At 47.0% G+C, this 20,775-nt stretch overlaps 1 protein-coding gene across 12 annotated transcripts in view; it reads right to left on the bottom strand.

The window, feature by feature from the left end:
- Positions 1 to 1,690: 1,690 nt before the first annotated feature.
- GREP1 (glycine rich extracellular protein 1) overlaps positions 1,691 to 20,775 on the bottom strand; it is a 72,509-nt gene continuing 53,424 nt past the window's right edge. For 7 of the 12 annotated variants that reach the window (XM_069651679.1, XM_069651684.1, XM_069651687.1 and 4 more), the window contains 11 exons: positions 20,608 to 20,688; positions 16,076 to 16,153; positions 15,695 to 15,763; positions 13,984 to 14,061; positions 13,042 to 13,119; positions 10,112 to 10,168; positions 9,955 to 10,002; positions 5,466 to 5,552; positions 3,186 to 3,230; positions 2,826 to 2,882; positions 1,691 to 2,588 (listed from right to left, as the gene is read on the bottom strand). In XM_069651679.1, the coding sequence (XP_069507780.1) occupies positions 2,563 to 2,588; positions 2,826 to 2,882; positions 3,186 to 3,230; positions 5,466 to 5,552; positions 9,955 to 10,002; positions 10,112 to 10,168; positions 13,042 to 13,119; positions 13,984 to 14,061; positions 15,695 to 15,763; positions 16,076 to 16,153; positions 20,608 to 20,688 (704 nt within the window). In that variant the 3' untranslated portion in view covers positions 1,691 to 2,562. The remainder of the gene's footprint in view (positions 2,589 to 2,825; positions 2,883 to 3,185; positions 3,231 to 5,465; positions 5,553 to 9,954; positions 10,003 to 10,111; positions 10,169 to 13,041; positions 13,120 to 13,983; positions 14,062 to 15,694; positions 15,764 to 16,075; positions 16,154 to 20,607; positions 20,689 to 20,775) is intronic. The other 5 variants (XM_069651681.1, XM_069651685.1, XM_069651686.1 and 2 more) reach the window with 5 other exon arrangements.

The following is a 20,775-nucleotide window of genomic DNA, read 5'->3' as shown; positions in this document are numbered from 1 at the left end:
TCAGAGTAACAGGTTAGAGGGATGGAGAGAGCATAGGTGAAGGCGTCCTTCCAGTAATATCTCCCATCCTGAATATCCCAACTGTCCTCTGTGGAACCCTGATGGCACCCAGGGTTCCATCACCAGCTAACAGTCTATGACTTGCATTGCCATAGGCAATGTAAGCCCCACACTTATCTCTGTGAAATATGTGGCTTGGACTCGCGTTTTTCTGATATTCCTCGATTCGTATGCCCTAGTTAGACTTGTGGGTTTACCTCATTGCTTGTGACACTTAAGCTCCTGCAGGCAGGAGACAGCGAGGGCTCACAGCCACGCGATACCCCCCACAAGGACTACTGACGAGGGCTCACAGCCACGCGATACCCCCCACAAGGACTACTGACTCCACAGACATCCACGTGAAACTCCTACAGGCATGAAATGGGGAAGGTCTGTAGGCACCCAGCGGCACACTTCTGAAGCACACACACACACACACACACAGATTAACAAAGTCAGAGCGAGTACTGCTCCAGGGGACAGCAGATGGTACTGGAGCATGGTGTTACTGTAAATACCTATTCAATGCCCACGCAATGGTAGCTCCATTTTGGCCACAAAGGAGTTGGTCTCCTCTTCCCCATTCAGCTATCATTGTCTCTGTTCTTGCTTGTTTTACCATGAGGCAGTTAACATTTGTGGAAATATTTGCTCGTAAATTACCTATTTCTGATGCCTTTGGTTTTGGATCATCACTTTGCTATGCCTATCATGATTTCTTCCCCTATCAGCAGGAAGCTTTTCTAGTCGGGACAAGGACTCTGTGTGGACGATCATTTGGAGCCCTTGGTTTTCGAGCTTGGCTTCTTGGGCTTGTAACTGCCTGGCTCTCGGTGATGATATTCCCAAGCGCCTCTGGCGGTGAACGTCTTTGGGTTTCGTTCCTCCCTCACCCAGGAGTGCTTTAGAGGGTGTCTTGCCACCTCTATTTCTGAGCAGCTGGGTTGGTCTGTGCCAGAGATAGCGCGTGCTTAGCCTGTAGTGACCTCACCCTCCGAGTTCCTCCTCCCCGGGACAGGAGCCACGCCAGCAACAACTGGCAAGTGAGAGAATTGGAGGATGGGAGAGAGACATATACAAGGCACGCGGCACGAAGAGGGGCCAGGAAGGGACTTGAAGGTGATTGAGGGAACCTCGGAGGCAGAGGGATGAGAGAATGCAAGAGGTAGAGCTGAGAAGGACACTGGCAGAGAGAGGAAAGAGAATGGGAGCAGGAGTGGGCAGAGAATTTAGAAGGTACAGTTGAGAAAGAGAGGCAGGCATGTAGAAAGAGAGGCAGGCATGTAGAAAGAGAGGCAGGAATGTGGGTGAGATCATGTATCTTTATTGCTCATTTAACACGTAAAGGAGGTCCCCTAGGTACTCATACACAAGGTCTGCTCCCTACATCCACCCACATCACATATCCACACACACACACATAGAAAAAAGTATCCACTGTGCTCTCAAACACACACACACAGGCATTTTGCATGCCACACTCAGTCAACGTGCATACCGCACAAAGATCTTGATTGTACATATCACACACAAATATTGCACACACAACATTGTGCATATCACAGCGAAAGATTATCCATAAATACAACACACAGACAGGTTGCCTACCGTACAGAGAGTTTGTGCATAGCACAGGCAGACACAGAAGTTCTAGTTTTAGGCTTTTATTGGTGTGGTTGAGATGAACAGAGAGGACAGATGATAAACATGACGTCCCTCAGGGCTTACAGACTTTATTTACAAACGCAGTTAGGGATCTCCTCCGATAACCCAAGTGACAACCAGTTACCATAAATGTCTAACACAAGCCTCACAGAGTTACTTATCCTGAGGTGCAAGACCTTCCCCAGCTGAGGCACTCCCCATCCTAAGGTACCTGACCATTCCCCGCCCGAGTTACTCCCCATCCTGAGGTATAAGGTCACTCCCCATCCGAGGCACTCCCCATGCTGAGGTACAAGGCCATTCCCCACCGGAGGCACTCCCCATTCTGAGGTACCTTTATACGCCTCCGGTCCTTTCTGCCCTTAGAAACTACCCGACCTTCATGAGGTACTTCCAAACTGTAATGCTCCCCCACCAATGGGTCTCCTCCACCTCAATTCCTACCCCACCTCTGTTGGATCTTCAAGACCCCGATGCATCCCCCAGAGGTCCTTGGCCATCTTAGGGCCTTTCTTATTCAGTGCAGCCTCAGCTCCTTCACATCTTCTGGCCTTCATCAGCCCTGAAGAATCTTTTCCTTGTGAACTTCAAATTACCAACATAAGAGAAACAACCCTTCTGATCCTCCATAACCCCATGCCTCTATGTTCTGCCCCTCCCTCCCCCAGACCCTCCCCCCACCCCCTCACCCCACGCCAAATACAGTAAAAAAACATTGACACTGGTTAAAAAAACACACGAAAAACATTGAGCAAGACAAAGCGACGAGGAGTTCAATCTCAAGAGATCCGGGGTAGGAGCCGGCTTCCTGCTGGTATCAGTGACTGGTCATCCGGCACTCTGAGGAGTCTCCCTTCAGCATTTCCCATTGCCACATCCGCCTGTGCGAATAGCAAAGAAAATAAGTTTAGAGACTGAGTTACTGCTGCCCTACATTAAGAGATCACTCGCCTAGGCCTACTTGTCCCTAGAGAGGAATGGATTGGTGTCCCTGTACCGTTCCCCTCTACAAGCACTATACATCTCAGCCATTCTACCAAGCCCACCCAGCCACACAGGTGACATTGCCCTGTGTCCTGGTACCCGGCCCACCGCCAGCTGCAGACCATGGCACTCACCTCTGTAACCTCCGTTCCCCAAGAAGCCGTTCAGCCCGTATTTGGATTCTTTGCCACCTGAAAGAGTACGACAGAAGTTGTGAGGTGACAAGTGACTATTGAGTTCTCTCTACCCTACTGTAATGACTGGTCCTTTTTTCTTGCCTAGAATATTCTAGAACCTCCAGGGGGCCACTTGCAATGGAACCATCTTACTTAAGTCATGCCCGTAAGGTCCATGAAGTTGACTCATTCATGCACATTGGCCAGTAGGGAAAGATGAAACTGGCCCAGCCAACAATGTGCACCTAGGGAGCGAAGCAGGACTTGAGGAAAAGATGGAAAGGGGAGCCACGGACATTAAAATAAATGATGACTTACCATATGGATTGGGGTTCTGTCCCGCTCCCAGTTGCCCATAACCACCTAGAAAACAAATGAAAGGCGGTCAGGGGGCTCAGAAGAGGGAGTTCCACCTTCCTTAGCTGGAGAGCTGGGTAGAAGGCCTGTGCCAGCCCTGTTCATACAGTGGGGGCTCCCAGTAAGATTCCCAGCGGGATCGCCCAGTGATGTTTTGGCAGGGATGTACCAGTCTCCACCAGTAAGAGGTACCACTGATACACCCATTCTGTCTCAGGAAGAGGATAGTGGAGATGTCCCTGTCTCCCCCAGAGGAGACTCTAAGGGGGTGCAAAAAGTGAGGGTCCATATAGGAGGCCACAGCGCACTACCTACTTGGTTGTTAGGAAATTGTGGTGCCTAGGGGGGAACAGCCAACTATAAAGTAATGGCTGCAACTGGCCGGCGGAGAACTGTCACGCCTGGAACAGCCTCCTGAACTATGCACAAAACACCCTCTCCCTGCCCTAAGTGCACCCAGTATAATTATAAGATGATCTAAAAGCATATTTATTCATACAATAATTCAAAAGATAAGTGTTCACCAATTAGCCTACATAAATTCAGGCGAAGCCTTGGCACGTGCACTAATGGGTTGATGTTGGCTAAGAGGGAGGCGAACAGGGTAACAATGAGATGTTTTGCACGGTCATTACTCGTGCAGCATATGCTCTCTGGTAGGAGGCGATGAGGATGATATCAGGGCCCATCGATCCATAGCATAGCAACCAATATTGGAAACATCGGACTTTGTTCTCATTTGTATAAAAACAGTTCACTTTTTTATTTTTATTATTGTGGATCAGTCAACATTTGACTTTTCACAAAACAAAGAGAAACAACATTATTCAAAAAATACATTTTATAATATAGTGAACATAGAGAAAATGCAACTGTAAGATTTGTGACGAGGGAAGAGTAATTGAAGGATACAAGAATTACATCATGATATCGGCAAATTACTTTCACTGTGATGTTAATGTTAATGTTAAAGGATATTTGTACCGCGCACTATCACCACCGGAGTGGTCCCTTGGCGCTCTGTCACTAATGGGTTTTATTATTTTACTGTGTTATCTGAGCTATGCATGTTAATTAACGTATTTTGTAGTATTATGTGTATGCATTTAACTGTGCTTAAGGTTATAAAGATGTAACGAAATAAACAATAAATAAAAATTTAAAAGATAATTATCATATGAATAAATATGCTTTTCAGCACATCGTAGTGTTTTCGATCAACTTATTCTTATATTGTGCGCACTTAGGACAGGGAGAGGGGGTTTTGTGCAGAGACTCTGTGGTTTCCCAACCTCTCACAGTAGGAGGGTCTCTGGGGATATCCCGGTGTCTCCGCATAGGGGAATCTGTGATGATGTTCCAATCACTCCTAGCCAGAGGCTCTGGGGGTTGGGACTCCCAGGCTCTCCCATTGTAAGGCGTAGTAGGGATATCCAGTCTCCTCCAAAAGGAGGCACTCACAGCATATGACAGCCTCTGTCTGGAGGTACCCCTATCAGGACATGCCACATGGCGTAGAAGGTGCCTTCCACCCAGTCTCACACTCTTGCGCTTGCGTAAGCCAGTAGCCACTCGCTCATCTTTTGCAATTGCCATACTCAGTAAGCAGAAGCCACAAACAGGAAGGCTGAAGCATTGCAGGCCCCAGCCCGCCAACTTGGGATGAGAAGCAGCAAGCCAGAAAGCAATGGGTTTCCCTGGATGCCTCATTTCAGCGGAAAGGTCCTGAGGCCTTTCGAACATTAACCACAGATTACTGATGTTTAGAGACCAGCCCACCCTATGAAAACACCCCATATCTGTTCCACCAAACTGCAAAATAACTTCACCTGTCTATTGCAGGGAGTATGAGGTTATGGGTCTCGGGAGGATAACTCAGAGGCAACGTGCTCGCCTTGGAAGCAAGACGACACGGAGCAACACGGGTTCGATCCCCAGGTCCGCGCTTAGAAACCTCTGGGTATTAAGCGTGTTATAAATAACCTATCATCATCATACGGGTGATCACCCTGCCCGGGGTAGCTGATATCTTCCTTATCCCCACATCCCTTCGGTTGCACACCATCATAGGTGCTATGAGCTCAGTGTTGGACAACAGTAACCAGCGTGGAACTGGTGAACTTGCTAGCAGAGTCCGCTCCGAACTAGCACAGGGTTTCTAGGTCCATGGTGCACATAACTAGTTGGAACAGACAACATCCCCTTTGAGGCATCCCCTCCACTCTCGCCCCACACAGATACCTTTGTCAGATTTTGTTTTCCTTGACTGAGCCGCGGGCTCCGGAAGCGGCTGGCGGCCCTGCACCTCCTGCCATGGGGCTAGCGTTCCTGAGGAGTCGAGAATGTGCACAGTGTTAGCTCCCTTGAGTGTGACTTTAGTGGAGTCACACTTTTATGCAAAGCGGGCAAAGAACCGCCTGTCCTTGCTCAGGTGTTCTCTGCCCCTGAGTGCCCATAAGAATTCATTTTCTGTATGATTTGAGGATTTTCCGCTAAAACATCTGAGATCAGGATGGAATTTCCATTTCTTGGGTGGGGGGAGGGAAATGCATTGTGGATGATTAATTTAATCAGGGTCATGCTATAGAGTAATAAGGGTGGCAGGTAAGTAGAATTAGAATAAAATCTTAATGGATCAAGATGACACCAGAAATATTTCTGAGAGGGTGCATATGGCATGCAACGAGTTCAGAAGAGCAACTTACATACCTTGAATAAGAGGGCCGATAGGGACTACAAAGCCCACATGCACTGCCTGTTCCCTGGAAGCTATTTTATAAGCAGATTCTGCATGGCCTCTGGGTCTCATCACGAGTTGGGCGGTATCCCGGTGGTAAATACACTGGAATATTACCCAATACAATTACTATTACTGTCACTTGGTCCGGTGGGATTACCACCGGATTATATGTGGCGGTGGTGTGTAACCCTCCATAGGACTCAATGTGGAATTTTCGAAGCAATTAATGCAACTTTCCTCCAAGCTCGTAATTGGGCAGAGTAGTAATGCAGCAGTAATGCTATTACCACTGCATTTTTACCGGACTGCGGCCATATAGTCTTACGCACCTAGTACTATTGCTCTCCTTTTCTAGGCTGTGGGCTAGTCAGTCCGCTGTTAGAAATGAAGCCTGCATACCCTAATTTTAGTCTTGCTCTCTCAGTACTATTTCTCTCATTTGCCAGGCTCCGGGCTAGATAACACACTGTTTAGAAATAAAGCCTGTGTGCTCTAGGTTAGCCTTGCTCTCACAGTGCTATTGCCCACATTTACCAGGCTCAGGGCAAGTTAACGCACTGTCTAGAGATAAAGCCTGTGTGCTCTATGTTACCCTTGCTCTCTCAGTACTATTTCTCTCATTTTCCAGGCTCCGGGCTAGATAACGGACTCTCTAGAAATAAAGCCTGTGTGCTCTAGGTTAGCCTTGCTCTCACAGTGCTATTGCTCACATTTACCGGGCTCAGGGCTAGTTAACGCACTGTCTAGAGATAAAGCCTGTGTGCTCTATGTTACCCTTGCTCTCTCAGTACTATTTCTCTCATTTTCCAGGCTCCATGCTTGATAACGGACTCTCTAGAAATAAAGCCTGTTTGCTCTAGGTTAGCCTTGCTCTCTCAGTACTATTGCTCACATTTTCCAGGCTCAGGGCTAGTTAACACACTGTCTAGAGATAAGGCCTGTGTGCTCTATGTTACCCTTGCTCTCTCAGTACTATTTCTCTCATTTTCCAGGCTCCGGGCTAGATAACGGACTCTCTAGAAATAAAGCCTTGTGCTCTAGGTTAGCCTTCCTCTCTCAGTACTATTGCTCACATTTCCCATGCTCCGGGCTAGATAACAGACTCTCTAGAAATAAAGCCTGTTTGCTCTAGGTTAGCCTTGCCCTCTGAGTACTATTGCTCACATTTTCCAGGCTCAGGGCTATTTAACGCACTGTCTAGAGATAAAGCCTGTGTGCTTATGTTACCCTTGCTCTCTCAGTACTATTTCTCTCATTTTCCAGGCTCCGGGCTAGATAATGGACTCTCTAGAAATAAAGCCTTGTGCTCTAGGTTAGCCTTGCTCTCTCCGTACTATTGCTTACATTTTCCAGGCTCCGGGCTAGATAACGGACTCTCTAGAAATAAAGCCTGTGTGCTCTAGGTTAGCCTTGCTCTCTCAGTACAATATCTCCCATTTTCCAAGCTCCGGGCTAGATAACACACTGTTATGATATGGCATTTGTAAATTTAGAAATAAAGCCTGTGTGCTCTAGGTGAGCTTTGCTCTCACAGTATAATTGCTCACATTTTCCAGGATTTGGGATAGCAAATACGTTTTTTTGAAATATAGACTAAGAATCTAGCTGTAGCTCTACTCTCCCAGAACTGTGGCTCCCCTGTATCCATCTCAGGCTCCCCTGCTGATCATATATGTCTCTCTACCTCCCAATTCCTCCCTTCTTCGCCTCCTTTCATTCTGCTCTATTCTGAACCCCTCCCGTCTTCTCATGCCCTCTCACGTCTGCCCCATTTTGTCCTGTTTACCATTATCTACGCACGCCGTCTTTTTCGTGAGCTGGCAGGTTGAGAGTCTGCTTAAAGAACTTGTGGTTCGATTCAGACTTTAGGTTCCCATCTCTGAACAGTTTCTAACCTGTATGGATTCCTCTTAGATCTGAGGCTCAGAGAACTGTACACAGTACAGGCTGGAGGCTGTGGCCTGCCAAACGATCTGCAGTGCTCCAGATAGGACCTTGAGAAGTAGACACACTACTCAGAGAGGGCATCCAGAGCTGGACACACTACATCAGATGAATCTAGGTGATCACTGGGCCGCCGGTAACTGCGCCGATGAAAAGGTTGACGCCAATTACGGCAAGGCGCAGTGATCAAATAGATCACTTTACCCACATCCTCCAACCCGCGTTCCCCTACCTGACCCCCCCCCCCACCTCATTTACCTTTACGGCGGCACACTTCTGTGTGGGCCGCTGACTCCCCGCTACGCCTATGGCATCGGTTCCTCCCACTTTCAAGGGTCGGAGCTGACGCTGCAGGGTGCTTTTTTTGTATTACTTTCTTGTCCCCCGCTTACCACATTGGTAAACGGGGTACACCCCGGCAATCCCCGACTCCCGTTACTGCCCCCAAGGAGAGTGAGGGACATCCCTGTAATCCCTGCTCTGCTTGGGTGCAGTAATGGGAGTCAGTAAATGGAAATGCACCAAAGTCACTGTAACTGGGTAGTTGCAGTTACGAGGTCGACATTTTGGTGCATTTCCCATCAGATGAGGCCAGGAGAACTATACACAGTTCTCCATATAATGCAGGGAAAGTGGTGTGGTTAATGCTAACCCAAACTGGCTCTTCCTGTTGGTCTTGCCGCCCCTTCATTCCCATTGCACCGCAGCAGCCCTCTCGCATTGTTTGGTCCCTTCGAGGTCATCCGATAGGAAAATCACAAGATCCTAAACCTGGGGTTCATCTCCCCCCACCCTGGAATTCTGGGCATTGGGATAGGTGTGTGTTCTGGGAGGTGAACGATAAATACAGGTGTCCTCCCAGCTGGGCATTCATCAACCATACATGCCCTTCTCCACCCTGACCTGCATAGGGGACTCATGGGGGAATGGTGGTGAGAAAAAGGGGGAAGCCATCAGAGAGCTCGGTGATGTTGATGTTACCAGAGAGAGACTATTTGAAGCTCCATGTGGACAGAATAGCCCTCACATTTGACTACTGGTTCATAGAAATAAGGCAGGAAGCAAAGACTGAAGGTCAAGTCACTGGAGTGTTTCTAGCTGCCTCTCAAAGAGGACACTTTCAGGCCTTGCCGTCACACCATCAAAGTTGATCCAAGTGCCACCATGGGAATCAATTTGGGTTCTTCTCCTGCTTCAGATCATACACTAAGTAGAGCATATTCCAGGAGACAAGAAGTGCAAACCAGGCTCCTCTCTTCCTCTCTTCCTTAAAGGGTTCATTCAAGCCATGCACCAGGCAGGAGTCCATTCCAGTGTGCCTGGAAATCCATTACAGGTTCTTCTCCTGGATCCAGCAGCACTAATAGTTCATTCCACAAGGCACAAAATGCCAGTCTAATTCATCTTCTCCCTGCGGCTATGCCCAGAGTCCATTCCATAGGTACATAATTCCAGTCCATGGTCTTTTCTTGCCACAGCTCATTGCAGGAGGCAAAACACGAAGCAATGGTTGGTCACATTCCAAGGTCTGCAAAGAATGTCTGCCACCGAGAGCAAATGTCTGGGTTCTTCTGCTTCTCTGGAGGATAGCTCAGGGGCAACGCGGTCACCTTGGAAGCAAGCCAACACAGAGCAACACAGGTTTGATCCCCAGGTCCGCGCTTAGAAACCTCTGGGTATTAAGCGCATTATAAATAAACAACTACAATCTCAAAAAGCTGCACCTAGAGGCCAGGCAATGACGCCCTGAAAACCAGTCTAGGTTTGTGAACTTGGTTCCACTGAGCTCTCTTTTTGTGGAGAGTTGTAGTTCTACATTAAGCCCCCACCAATCCACCCCCTATTTCCAGGTATCCCCTATGCATCACCAGAATCACTGAGCTTTCCATGGTACTCGGCCGTGTGCACTAACCACTTCTGTGAAGGGTGGAACATGCAAACATGCACCCAGGGGAAAGAAGGGTTAGTAATGCCATGCGTGCATGCCCAGAGACAACCCTGCCCTCTGGCCCCCAGGGGTTGTTCTACTCCCCCATTATATCTCACCAGGCACAAGTCCATCTCCGTTCAAGTATCCCATGTTATTGACACTGCCTGAAGGACAAAGGAGAGGGGGTGAGGTTTGGAGAAAAGCAAGTAGGGGGAGGCAGAGGCGGATGCCGCCCCCTGCGCTCGTGATTAAGGCCCAAGGGCGAAAACTTACCATCCAGACCTGTGGGCACCACGGGCTGTCCACCATAGGGAAGCTGGCCTGCACCTGCTGAAATCAGAAAAAAAGGTTGAGTGATGGTGTCAGGTGTGAGGCAAAAATGCGGTGCCGAAGAGGTACAGATAAGCAGAGAATATGCAGGGGGTGGATTGCGAAAGGAAGATAGAGCAGCGGCGAGTGGTTGGGAAGAAAAAGGAGAATGGAGACAGTAGGCGACGTAGAGTGAAAGGGTGATCAGAGAAACACAGAAAAGTGGGGGGTGAAAGCGAGGGAAACGGTTTCCATTTGAGACAATTGTGTGACATTGTAGAGCGCACAGAGGCTCCACCAGGGCCTGCGCAACCACTGCCGTGGGCAGGCTACCACTTGCCATCGCCTATTTAAGATAGACAACCACCTGACCCAATTAGGTCCAACTTCTCTACTGTTTAGCTTCACACTCAAGTGGTGGGCCCTAATACAGACATGTTATGTTAAAGGTACTTATAGAGCGCACCGTCACCAATGGAATTGGTCCCCAGGCTCTCTGGCGGATCTGTAAACGAGCAGGTGGGATGGGTTAGTAAGGTGAAGAAGGAGTAGGATAGTGAGGAGTGGTGTACTGTTGACAGCATCAACTCGGTAGACACAGGGTGCTGAGCTTTGGTGCAAGTATTGGATCGGTGGCAGTCAGCGTGTGCTGTTGGTGCGGCTTATGTGTTGTTGTGGTGTGGTGAAATGTGTGCAGCTTGATTGTGCGAGAGATGGTTGTGTGAGTTTTTTTCGCGAGATAAGTATGCAGAGTGTTTGAGCTTATATTGGTTAGTGGGTTATATGAAATTTAACATGCTAACATTCACAGTTCTAAGTGTAGTACTTGCTGATCTACATAATTCTGTCGAAGTGTGGCACTCACTTACCTTCACAGTTTTATCTAGATATGGGGCAGGATAATGTTCTCAATTCTAAGTGTGGCACATGCTAACATCCAAGTTCCATCTGGGTGTGGCATATGCTAACATTCACAATCCTATCTAGATACGGTGCAGGCTAATGTTCTCAATTCTAAGTGCGGCACATGCTAACATTCAAGTTCCATCTAGGTGTGGGATCTGCTAACATTCATAATCCTATCTAGATGCAACGCAGGCCAAAGTTTGGAATTCTGTCTAAGTGTGGCACATGCTAACTTCCAAGTTCCATCTAGATGTGGAATATGCTAACATTCACAATCCTATCTAGCTACGACGCACGCTAATGTTCTCAATTCTAAGTGCGGCACATGCTAACATTCAAGTTCCATCTAGGTGTGGCATGTGCTAACATTCACAATCCTATCTAGCTACGACGCACGCTAATGTTCTCAATTCTAAGTGCGGCACATGCTAACATTCAAGTTCCATCTAGGTGTGGGATCTGCTAACATTCATAATCCTATCTAGATGCGACGCAGGCCAAAGTTTGGAATTCTGTCTAAGTGTGGCACATGCTAACTTCCAAGTTCCATCTAGATGTGGAATATGCTAACATTCACAATCCTATCTAGCTACGACGCACGCTAATGTTCTCAATTCTAAGTGCGGCACATGCTAACATTCAAGTTCCATCTAGGTGTGGGATCTGCTAACATTCATAATCCTATCTAGATGCGACGCAGGCCAAAGTTTGGAATTCTGTCTAAGTGTGGCACATGCTAACTTCCAAGTTCCATCTAGATGTGGCATATGCTAACATTCACAATCCTATCTAGCTACGACGCACGCTAATGTTCTCAATTCTAAGTGCGGCACATGCTAACATTCAAGTTCCATCTAGGTGTGGCATGTGCTAACATTCACAATCCTATCTAGATGCGACGCAGGCTAGTGTCCACAATTCCCTCCAGGTGTGACAGATGTTAACATTGACTAGTATGTTAGGATGCAGTGCAAGGCAACATTTCAAGTTCTGTCATGGATAAAATCATTTCTTAGTATGCATGGGCTAAATCTGTGGCAGTCCATGTTATAGGAAGTTAAGGTAGAGTTGCGGGGGCTTTCTGGTGTAAAGATATGAAGCCCTTTCGCCGAAATCTAGCACTAAAACTACCCTAGGAAATCTACCAGCTTTATGGAAATTCTGGATAAAGGGCACCACAGGTCCCTGTCACATGTAGGGGGAGTGCTTTTAATGTGCTTGTAATCCTAACAAAAACATTGTGTGCAATTCAGATTAAGGGCTGTTCACACCAGCCACTGTGCATGCCACTGTCTAGCACAAGAGGTTCCTCTGTTTAGCTTTCATGAAGGCGAGCTCAGACGGGCGGCAATGCCCTTGGCATTTCACCTGGAGATGGGGGCAAATGCACAGATATGGAGGGAGAGCATTGTCTACATGGATGTTTTATAATCTCCTTTTTTTGCCAAATGGGATTTACAAATGGATAGTCCCACTCTACAATGGCACTGGACTTAAAAATTCAGAATTATTTTGGCAAGCGAAAAATGCAAGAAATCCTTTAAAAATTGCACCTTTCTGGTTATTGTCAGAAACATGTATTAGGGAACCCCTAGCACGCTCTCAACTCTTACACAGCCCCCGAAGTAACCTCTCTTGGAAGTGCCATGCACTAGGGAGAGGGGCGTTCTAGGCAAAGGACCTTGAGGCATTGCAGGGCGAGTTAATTAAAGTTGTCCAGCTGTGGCCACGGCGTGTTTTTTTACATGGAAGTGGTGTGAAGTGGCAAAAGGGGAATACAGTAAAGGAACCATGCCGAGAGCCAAATACAAAGCACCATATATATACTGACACGCGTGGAACTAATGTAAGGGTTAAGGGGGAATCCGCGTGAAGGAGAAAGACGGCTTAACCCGAACGTGCTACGTAGCGAGTCGTGACCTCAGGGCGTGACCTCGGGGCGTGACGTGGACGCACAGCTCATTCCTAATAGGAGTTAGCGCGAGTACCGTATTTAGCAGCTGCTGGATCGACTCCGAGTCCTCCTTGAATTCCTGCCTGTGCACCGTAGGGTAAATGGGCAGCACCTGTGAAAGCAACGTCGATAGAAATAAATATTGCTAAAGAAAATGCGGAAGTCATTATTAAAAGTACTATTACAAAAGATAACTATTGCTGAGGAAATTGGAGAATATTTGACAGGTAATGAAAACATATGGATAAAGAAATTGGAGAAGTCATTTGAAAATCTATCAGAGAAGCTATAGAAGAAAATGTAACTATTGGCAATGTTAGTAACGTCAATGAAAGAAATACTGAAAAAGAAATAGGTTAAAATTACTAGATACGTTTAAATAAATACTAATGGTATTGGAGACATTGGAAATGTTCTTTGGTAAAGTTTTGATAGATTTTTCGAAGTTATTCCAAAAAATACTGACACATGTTGGAGAATAAAATAGATATTAGAGAAATTGCTACTAAATATACTCGGAGGTCTTTTTGGCAAAAGCACTGGTACATCAACTGGAGAGGCTATTTGCACATCTGTTAACATTACAGAGAAGGTTATTCACTAATTTGTTGTTGAAATTACTGCCCATGTTTGGGGCAGTGCTATTTAGGATGTCTGGGCTGCTATTGGTCAAGGTAGTGATTATGATACCGTAGAGGTTATTTGTGAAGTTGTTGATAGTTAATGGGGTTAGCAGCTGTTTATGGTCTTGTAGTGTTCATTGGCATTTATTCCTAAAATAAACTAGATTATTATTCTTTTTTCTATTATTGTATATATTGGTTTATCAAAAACCTTTATACATATTTATATGAAGATGGTACATAAAACATTCCCTAACTAACTAAATTATGAATTAATGTATTGTTGGAGAGGGTTTTGGTGATTATAGTCACTGGTGAAATTATTAATATGGTCATTGGTGAAGTTGTTTTACCGTATTTGCCAGCTGCTGGATCAACGCCGAGCCCTCCTTGAACGCCAGCCTGTGCATCATACTGTGGCTGCCCGGCACCTATAGAGAGAAGACGGTAAAATGCACAGGATTATATCAAGATGGAATTGTCCTAAACAGTTGCCTTCATCTCTCTTGGACAGTATAGCCGGCTCCTTATCTGACCAATTAGCTGATTGTATGAGAAGGAAACTTGGCCTCACGTGGGTACAAACCGCCAACGCATTTGAATATTGACTGGGATCGGGTTGCTAATGGGAGGAGCCTCCTGACATTTCCACCTGTGAATGTGCGCAGTCTCTCAGGTTTTGGGGACACATTAGTGACTGTATATTGTATGGGAGATGGTGTTATGAATCTGCATTCATGGAAGTTCTGGACTAGGTGAAAGCGCCGCCATTGATCCCCCATTACGTTATCCTGCTAACGTACTTCCACGGTCTAGCTTGCCGATCCGCTATCACGTGGTTCTATATCTTTGGCTAGTGCCGCCCCCTTCTTCGCGTTGCAACCCTTGTTCTCCCTCTTTGGGCAAAGAGACTTCCTGGATATGCTGCCTTCCTACCACTGCCTTGCGCTGCTTTCGTTGGGTCCACACTGCTCTCCAGCTCTGCTTACCTTGATCTACTCTCCATCCTATGCTTGCTTGCCTGCTTCCGTTCACACCATCTCTGAAGTGCTTTGTTTACTTTACGGATCTTTTTGATCCTGCTTGCCCGATGCTGCAATATTCAGGGTTTTTTAATGCCTCCAAACTTTTTCCCTGCAGAGGGGCTGTTTCCGGAAGGTACGCCTCTAACCCCATTTTTTTACTACTCTCAGGGCATAGTGGCGACCTCGCGGAACAGACCCTATCTCTTCGACAAGAAGGGAACATCTAAACTGCGACCAGAGGACACCAAATCAAGCCACTGCAACCCATCCGCCCCCCTTCTCAGGGGAGAGTGAAGGGGAGCACTGCGTTAGTTGTGAGAGATGGCACATTTCCAGTTTTTATAGACATAGTTTTGGTGTGCCCGCTGGCCCCTGCTTTGATTCAGTGGAACTTCCCCACTGACTCTCCAGGGCAGCATCCAATCCATGCAGGGGCCCTGGTGTTCCCCTGGAACATACAGACTCTTGGGCATTCTAAATACCCCATATGCAGCCTTCTCATGTGGACACAATAGTCTAGATCTGGCTTTCAGCGAGAGATACAATACTGCGGGTTGTGGCTTCAGAGCTGCAAATGTTCTTCCAGGTTCAGCTTGTATTTGACACAATCTGAGAGCACATACACAGGCAAGACCAACATATAGACATCTAACAGATAATGATGTGGAAAGTACCATGAACTAAGGAGCACTGAATCACACAAAGCCTTCAGGAAAGCCATCCAAACGTGGTTGTTTGCATAAAAGGGCCTCCTAGATTTCTGTTGCCTCCCTTGTTCTTTTAACTCTGCACCCATTCACTGTAACCTTGTTGTTAAACCTTGTTGTTATTCTCTGAGTTATGATTCATGAAATTTTCCATGTACCTGCCTCTGGCCCATCATGCCTAGGTTCTGCTCTCTGTAACCCACGAGCAATCCTTCATAATGTGTAACTAAGACACCTGCTTGCAACAGAGACTCAATGCCTTTGGCTGTAGTGCGTTTTACAAATGCAACAATAAATAAATAAATAAATGAATTCACAGGGAAGGGTTTTACCGTATTTGGCTGCAGAAGGATCAACGCCGAGTCCACCTGCCTGAGCACCGTATGGAGTCTGGGGTGCCCCTGCAGGGAGAAAGGGGATGCAAAGCATTAGCTCGTGTTTAGTGATGTGAAGCCCCCACTCGGAGCCCTACATTTTAAAAGGCTGGTGCCTGTGAACATCCTGCGGGGCAGTGGCACAATCCATACATGACCTATCACACACTACTTGACAGATGGTGAAGTCTGCCCTAGCTCCACTGGGCTGTCAAGGGCACAACTCCTCGCTCCCCTCTCCCCTCTAAGGATGTCTTCATTCTCTGGATAACTGAATGCCGCTGCCCTGACCCGCCCCCCCCCCCTCTGCCTCTGCTCTCTCTCACCTCGCCCACTTACCGTACTTTCCAGCAGAGTAGTCACCTCCCAAGCCAGTGGGCACGATGGGCTGTCCATTGTAAGGCAGCTGTCCAGCACCTGTAAGAGAGTATGGGCAAGAGTCAAGGGGACGTGAGGCTGGCCACAGAAGCAAAAGGAATGTTGGCTGGGGGCAGCAGGATGGACTGGGGCAGGGATTTCTGCCCCCTTCACCAATTCTTCACCATGGAAGTTCACAACCGGCTCATCTCCAACAGTGGCCCCCTTAAATACAAAGAAAAGCATAAAAAACGGAAGCGCAAGGATCCTCTGGAGACTGAGGGAGGGCGATTATATGGGGCCCCTGGCTGGATGGCTGAATTGGGCGTATGCCCTGCTTTGTTTGTTTTGGGCATTTATATAGCACTACAAACCCAGGTATCTGAGCGCTGCTTATTATTACCCAGTGTGGTGCTCATTTATCAACCTCGGAAGGATGAAAGGCTGTGTTGGGCCCTGCCAATATTCGAACCTACATCAGCAGGTTCTGCACGGATGTCAAAGCGATCGCTCTACTCGCTGTGCTATCTGACCGGCTTTCTACTTTTCGTACAGCTTCAGCGCTCCATAGAGAAGCACAGTTAGTTCATACAATGAAATACCTATAAGGACTGAGAGTCAGTCAGTTAGACAGTGTTTATGTTGGGCTTCAGGCCGATAAAATACATATGCACACATCAATGAACAAGCCATGAATACAATGTTTTAAGAACGACTGAGAACAAAGGTTTTGGCTAGAGCAGAACTCCTGTGGCCTCTTAATTGCACTACCTTTTCCTTCCTTTACGCTGGAGCCATAGACACAATGAGCCTTGTTCCGAATTCAGAGGTATTAGTTGCGATGATACCTTCAAATGGGATTACTGCTACCACTGGTGGTAAGACTAGCCTCTCCGCATGATTAGGAGTTTCTGTCATTCCCTATTCTGAAGTCCCATTTGAGTTCATTGGGGTTACGACCCTGGCGTTGGACCATGGTGCTAATAGCACCATGGTCCATGCCGGTAATTTACCGACTCCACCATGGCGGAATGGGGAATTACCGCCCCATTCCGAGGTTGGCGGGGCAGTAATTCCCCATGCCGCCATGACCCTTCCCATTCCCATTTTTGCCCCATAGTGCTCAATGGGAATGGGGAAGGCGCTAAGTACGGTGCCGCACATTGCGGCACCGTACTTAGCCCCAAGGTCCCTTTGCGGGTTGGTTTTTAACGCCTGCAAAAAGCAGCTGTTAAAGTCTCCAACCCGCAAAGTGAACTCGTAATCAGGCGCTAAGGGATTACCGGTACGGGTACCCTTACCGGTACCGGTAATCCCTTAGCGCCAGGGTCGTAATGAGGCCCGGCAGTAATAAAGATGGCCCCCATGACCGCCATTTTTTATAGGTAATACTGCCATGCGCTATACCTGCCTACATTTCAAAATGAAAAACCCTGAGACCTATGTCACCGGAATGCCCCGCCCACAAGTTTGCAAGGCCATGCCCACATGCTTGCAAGGCCACGCCCACATGCTTTTTTACCTTCATGTTAGATATGAAATGTAATATAACGCTCATGTGCACTGCAAGAAGGAAGTTAAAGAAGGCCCGTTGTTTTCCGATCTCTTTTCTAAATCCATCGCGTTTGCTCAAGCTGCAAGCATGGTGGGAAGCGGTTTTCCATAGAGAATAAATCCCCACGGTCTTATTTTCTCACTTGACGTTATGTCGTGGGGGCAGCAGCAGCGAACCTTCAAAGCTGCATTTTTCCTTTTACCACCGACCTGGGCCAAAACGATTGTTGAAAAAGAGGAGTAAACAATCGTATTGTCACAATTGTGTTTCTCCAAAGGAAAGAGTTTGGGCGTTAAGCCGGGGAGCCCAGACAAGTGTGTTTCCTTGAACCGTGTACAGTAGTGACCGACTGCACCTGTGCGTGTGTATCAATCAGTACTGGGTGCGTGCTAGATGGTGGTGTGTGTGCTTTGTTACGAGCTGCTCCACCACCGGGCGCAGGAATGTGCCTGGGTAGGCCTGGCTGCTGTGGGCTCCACAATGGTACTGAGGGAATCCCAGCCTTTGAAAAGGAAACCTTGAGCAGTGTCACAAGCATTGGGTTCCCTCAGGGATCTCACAACCTGCATAGACCAGGCCTCACAGTGGATGTGTCTAGTATTGCAGCTTGCCAGCAGAGGGCAGTACGTTCAAAGCCTGGAGACTCCACTCTCTTTCCCGGGAGATCCAGAGAAGAACGTGAAAACCCTGAGTCTCCGGGCTAAAGCCAAAGGCTAGGCAGGTATTGCATGCGCAGGCAGGTCGTTTTACAGTTTATGGGTTTACAAGACTGTTTTCAGGCGGACTGAAAAAACGGGCAATAATAATGATACTGCCTGTTTTTTCAGTTACCTTCAAACTAGTAAAAAGGCTCGTAAAAGTAGTACAAGAGCTCTCAAGTTCTCGTGCCCGAGAAGGCCATCCAGTCTGTTTTTTCTCCGTTTGGATTCTGGGATTTGTGGTTTTTTTCTTTTCCATTTGAAATTCAGTCCCAGAATTTCAAGCAAAAAAGGACTAGTGGCCTTTTCACACATGACCAAGGGAAACTGAAGAGCTCAGGTGGTACACACCTATTAAGAAATGTCCATGCTTTACAATGCTACACGTTTGCATGTCTCAGTGCTATATTTTATAACTTTAAGGTCACGGGCTGTCCGCAGAGGCTTTAATTTGAAATTATCCATTTTAAAAATATTGTGATATTGTACTATTACTTAATTGAGTATACCGAGAAGTAATATCACTTTTTGGTAAACGCATCACCTTTGATATGATATGGCATTTATAAGATATTTACAGCTATTTTATTAAATACAAGTTAACACCACTTTTTCTATCACAAAGCCATGAATAAAGGTCAGCAATGCTGCCATTTGCACTGAATGAGAGGGGCCTGAAGAGTTACGCAGCAGCGTGAGTTGGTTCTGCAGCGGCCATTTTAGAGTCTCGCAACACAGTGATATTTTGGGCGAATGCACTTAAGAATTTAGGGCAAAGAATAGTTCTGGTAAAGCGTGGAACAGACGTGCAGTTGGAAATAAGCTCGGGACTTGATCTCAGCATTTATGTTTGTATCAGATAGAAATATTACATGTTTACAAATTCACTCTGCATATAGCAGTGTATAGAAACACAACAAAACCCTACAACAGAAAAAAACTTGGGGGATCGTCTTTCTCTCACCAGGCACCCAAAACCTGGAATAACCTACCTAAGAATATACGGAATACAACAAACCACCTAGCATTCAGGAAACTTCTCAAATCATGGCTCTTCAAAGCGTAACCACAACGGAGACGCACTAGAATGCCCAGTCATTAAAACAATGATGAAAATAACTCCAACCTCGCCAACTTTCAAATTGGAGAAACACTCAAACCAAAGAACCAACCACCCGACAGAGCATAAGACATCATTGAAAATAGCCACAAAGGAAGGCTGCAGAGACTGACCACATACCTAGACCCAGACGAAAGCCCTCAAGTGACTCTCCCACTTGTACGCACCGGACGAACATATCCAGACCGGCAGACGTTAGATAGATGTTGGCCTGCATCGCATCTGGATAGGATCGACTGAAGGATAACATGCCCGCGCCTAGAAAAACGTGAATGCTAGCATGTGCCACACTTAGAGTTGTGAACACCAGCCTGCGTGGCGTTCGGATGGAGTTGTGAATGTTAGCATGCCCACACCTGGACGGATCTCTAAACACCAGCCTGCGCCGCATCTAGATAAAAGTGTGAATGTTGGCATGACCACACCTGAATGGAGTCCTAAACATTGGCCTGCGCCGTGTCTAGATGGGAATGTGAGGGCCAACAAGTGCCACACTCAGACAGAACTGTGAATTTTAGCATGGTAAAGGTCAGGTAACCCACTAACCAATATAAGCTCAAACTCTGCATACTTATCTCACTCAAAAAACTCACACAACCATCTCTCGTACAACAAGCCGCACGCACTTCACAACACTGCAACAACACATAAGCCGGAACAACAGCAGGCGCGGACTGACTCCGATCCGATACCCGCACCAAAGCTCAGCACCCGGTGTATACTGAGTTGAAGCTGCCAACAGAACACCACTCCTCTCACTATCCTACTCCCTTCTTCACCTTACTAACCCATCCCATCTTTATCATTTACAGATCCGCCTGAGCGCCTGGGGACCAATTCCGTTGGTGACGGTGCGCGATACAAATACCTTTAACATTTAACATGTATTTCTGTGCTTGGGTTATTTTTTAAAATAGATTGAAACTGCAATATTCTGAAATATAACTCTATTCATAAAAATTTACGAAACTGAGCACCACACTGTAAGCTTGTTTCAGTTGTTGGGTGGGTCATTCGTAGGTCAATATCAAATCTCATGTCAGAAGTCATTGGACTCCACAATCCTTAATGACTATTATATCTGTGAAGAAAACCATCAATTGTATCTAATATCTGGAGAACACTGGCATGCAGTCCTTACCATACTTTCCAGCTTTGGCACTGCCATCATAGGCACCAGGAAGGGACAAGGTAGGCTGGCCTCCATATGGGCTGGCACCGGCTGGGGGAGAAGGGAGAACATAGTTAAAGGTTTAGATTGCAGGAGATGACCGCTTCAAGTTGGATCTCTGCGCAGGGAGGGACAGTA

This window comes from Ambystoma mexicanum, chromosome 3p (assembly GCF_040938575.1).
Source record: "Ambystoma mexicanum isolate Mex_15411 chromosome 3p, UKY_AmexF1_1, whole genome shotgun sequence".
Classification (NCBI taxonomy): domain Eukaryota; kingdom Metazoa; phylum Chordata; class Amphibia; order Caudata; family Ambystomatidae; genus Ambystoma; species Ambystoma mexicanum.
This window is presented reverse-complemented; position numbering and strand designations above follow the sequence as displayed.